At 33.5% G+C, this 3,396-nt stretch overlaps 1 protein-coding gene across 1 annotated transcript; it reads right to left on the bottom strand.

Annotated features, from left to right (window-relative positions):
* Nucleotides 1-951: 951 nt before the first annotated feature.
* LOC132286188 (uncharacterized) lies at nucleotides 952-3,174 on the bottom strand. The gene is made up of 4 exons (XM_059788468.1): nucleotides 2,949-3,174; nucleotides 2,227-2,357; nucleotides 1,906-2,071; nucleotides 952-1,803 (listed from the first exon to the last, which is right to left on the bottom strand). Exons 2-4 carry the CDS (start codon nucleotides 2,334-2,336, stop codon nucleotides 1,510-1,512), a joined length of 570 nt encoding a protein of 189 aa, XP_059644451.1. The 5' UTR covers nucleotides 2,337-2,357; nucleotides 2,949-3,174; the 3' UTR covers nucleotides 952-1,509.
* Between the last annotated feature and the right edge of the window lie 222 nt (nucleotides 3,175-3,396).

Genomic DNA, 3,396 nt, shown 5'->3' with positions numbered 1-3,396 from the left:
ATAAAAATAACAGAGGTTAAATAGAAAAATAATTTCGAATACATTGGAACTTGTTATATCTATTTTTTTGTTTTTTTTCTTTTCTTTTCTCACAAACTACTAGTTTTTGTGGTTTTTACTTGGTGAGATTTTCCAAGTAAAAAATCCCTCACTTCATTTTTCTCTACTTTCTCCTTTACTTGCTCTTTAATTCTTTTAGCAATTGTGTTCATTTGATTGATTTTGTGCTTAAACCACTAAAATTGAATAAAATTTTTAAAGCAAGAGCAAAATGGACTTATTCACTCCTTATCAAGTCTTTTAAATTGAAAAATACTTCAAACGCAATTTCAATTCTCAATTTACATTAATAGTTAGACTTTAAATCATTTTAAAAAGGGCAATCGAAATTGCTTTGGTCATAAATATAAATAAAAATAAAACGAAACGAAAGAAGCAAGGCTACATTTTTCTTGCATTTGTAAGGATTCTAGGTATCAAGAATGTTGTAACTTGTTAGTGACGTTAGTGCATTATTAGAAGGGAAAATAGTGATATTTTATATCTTAAAAATATCATGTGCATTGCACATGATTAAGTGTTTTTTTTTTTTTTTCAATTAAAAATTTTTTTTATTTATTTTTATTTTTCTGGCAAAAGGTCTATGTAAGATTAAAGTCGAATCTATCAAATATGGTGTGTAAAATAACTTGTCAAAAATTAACGAGTAAATTATTTTTGTTAGATTTAAATATATTTTTTCTACAACCAAACGAAAAAATAACATAAAAATTAAAAAAATTTTAAAAAATATTTAACATCCAAACAATCGGAGCATAGGGCTGTTTTCCTCACTTTACCCTATATAAAATGCATCATTCATTCAATTCAATTGCACTAGGCATCGAATGAAGTTGATGATGGAGAACTCTCGAGTTTGACCTGTATAGAAAGATTTACGCAAATACCAAGTAAAGAATAAAAACATAACATTACACAAGTTATAGTTCTTCAAAGCTTAAATACCAAGTAAAGAACTCTAGTTGCACACCAGCTAGATTCTTTTCAAGAGGTTCTGTATCCTGCTTAGAGGACACATGCCTTTATGTACATCAACTCGCCGGAAATAAGTGATCAAAAACTACAACTGCACCAAGTTGAAATATTTTGAAATCTGCAGCTGCACTCTGATATGCTGCCTTGAGCTCTTCAAATCGAGGGCAAGACCGTGTCCCATTCACCTGATGAGACGATTCCCCAATATTCCCATCCAACTCCTTCAAGGCGTGAAGCTTATTGAACTCTTCGGTGTAGGAATCAAATTTCCCTCCCAGGCCAAAATACCTTGCATTAGATACACTCTCTTCCTTCTCCGACTCTTCTGCAATCCCTTCCGAATCTTGGAGCGGATATTCCAATTTTATGATCTTCTTGGAAAGTTTCTCAAAATATCGAAGAATGTCGACAATTGTACACATCCCTCCAATATTCTTGAAGAACTTGAGATAGCCATCTACGTCCCTTCTCGATCTAATGAAGTACTTGGAGTATTTGACCAAAATGCGGACGCATTTCAATGAGGTCACGGGGGCTGCATTGGCACAAGAACAACCTCACAAGTTTATGACATAAGCTTCTATTTGAAGTATCGCTGGTAGACGCCTGATCCACTATAAAATGGGCTATGAAAGTACTCCTAGCATGATTGACAGAAACTAATCTGCCACTTGCTCGATCTATAATGTACTGATCCGCAGCCACAGATTCTGAATTATCGTGAGGAATATCTATCAGGAAAAACTGAGCAGCACTCACCAGTACTGTCTGTAATGAAGATGAGAAAAACAGTTTCAGAATTTTAATAATAGTTGGTCAAGCAAATATTGAAGAACGGAAACCAATTGGAAGCCAAGAAAAGTTGGTTACCTTGGCTAACATATACTGGGCAGTAACATTTCCAGCCTTAGCACATCTGTTTAATAGACCGTTAATGTATTGGAATAATTCATAGCGCTTTGGCAGCGTTACATTGCTGAAATTGACTTCTCTTAACACATCCTCATAGGCAGCAATGTTCATGAAAGCTTCGCAACTGCATTAGAAAGATTGCAAAGAGAATAAGGACTTCTTTTGACAACAAAAGATTGTGAGGAGAATAAGCAAAGTATCCACATAAACAACTAGTTGCCTAGTTGCAAGGAGACACAGAATTTCATTTTAAAGGGAAAAAAAGAAGCAAAGTCTTACACAGATATTGCCCTTGCCAGATCTGCAGCCTCATTTGATGATTTCGCAACCAAAATCATAAGTAGTTTCAGCACATCAGGGTTCAAGTCAGTTATTACCATCTTGTTCATCTTTCTTGGAAACTGAACTGCCTAAACAAATTCGTAAATGGTCATGAATATCAGAGAATATCAGAAAAAAGAAAATCATAAAATGATCGATAAGCATAATTAACGATATTACAACATATGTAGGCTACCAAATATAACTGAAATTCCAAGGATTGCAAATAAATAAATAAAAATAAAACAATGTGGTCTTTGCATATAAACTACATAGTATTAATGCCCAATGCCATGGAATGCATGTCACATTTTTCTCCAATAATATGAGCATAAAAGAAATTCACACTACACAATTTAACATGCTCTTTCATAGCAACATCTAGAAGGTTAGTAGACATCATAGGCATGTAAATTAACATCTAAGCATACTTTTCACCTAAATTCATTAACACATATAGTCATAGATTTTCTAGCACAACAATCATGTTATTTTCAAGGCAATCAATTAAAGTAAAGCATGTTTTTCATATCAATTTAATTATTTCACATAATCATATGTTTCATCCACACAATTCTAGTTACTTTAAAAGATAATCAACACAAATTAACATATTAGGACATAAACCAAGTAAAATCAACTCACTAAGGTGCAAGATTGTGTGGATTAGGGACCCCTACCTCAAAAGCAATGAAAAGCCCCAAATTTCTTCCTCAACCCTAGAATTTAGAAATCCCTCAAATGATGATCAAATTGAGATTGGCTCCAATCAACTCGTAGTTCTCGTCGTAAGCTTCGAATAGCCGCAAACGGCTTCCAAAATGACCAAGGATTGAAGGAAAAATCAAGATCTTAAGATTTATGGCCAAAAGAAAAAAGAAAATTCAAGAAGAGGAAGTAAGAGAGAGAGTTACAGGAATGAGGAGGAAATGAGACCCAATGGTCTCCTAAAAAGCTAAGGTGGGTCCCACCAACCAAATTTTATTTTCCTTTTTCTTTCCTTTATAATTCCCACCACATGCACACATAAAGACATATTTAATTTTAACACTTAAAACACAACAAATAAGAATAAAAATGATGCAAATGGACCCAATCAAAATACCCGTACGCAACAGTCTCGGTAGC

Source organism: Cornus florida, unplaced genomic scaffold (genome assembly GCF_030987335.1).
Source record: "Cornus florida cultivar Cherokee Brave unplaced genomic scaffold, ASM3098733v1 CherokeeBrave_3.0.0_Hap2_Chr11, whole genome shotgun sequence".
Classification (NCBI taxonomy): Eukaryota; Viridiplantae; Streptophyta; class Magnoliopsida; order Cornales; family Cornaceae; genus Cornus; species Cornus florida.
Note: the sequence above shows the minus strand (reverse complement) of the source record. Positions and strands in the feature narration are given on the sequence as shown.

Bases quoted from the DNA above. Each gene is read 5' to 3' on its own strand.
- LOC132286188 (XM_059788468.1), bottom strand. From the start codon at position 2,336: ATGAACAAGATGGTAATAACTGACTTGAACCCTGATGTGCTGAAACTA. The intron at 2,072-2,226 runs GTAAGACTTTGC...TTTCTAATGCAG, and splicing joins CTGGCAAGGGCAATATCTGT to TTGCGAAGCTTTCATGAACA. The intron at 1,804-1,905 runs GTAACCAACTTT...TCTTCATTACAG, and splicing joins CCCAGTATATGTTAGCCAAG to ACAGTACTGGTGAGTGCTGC.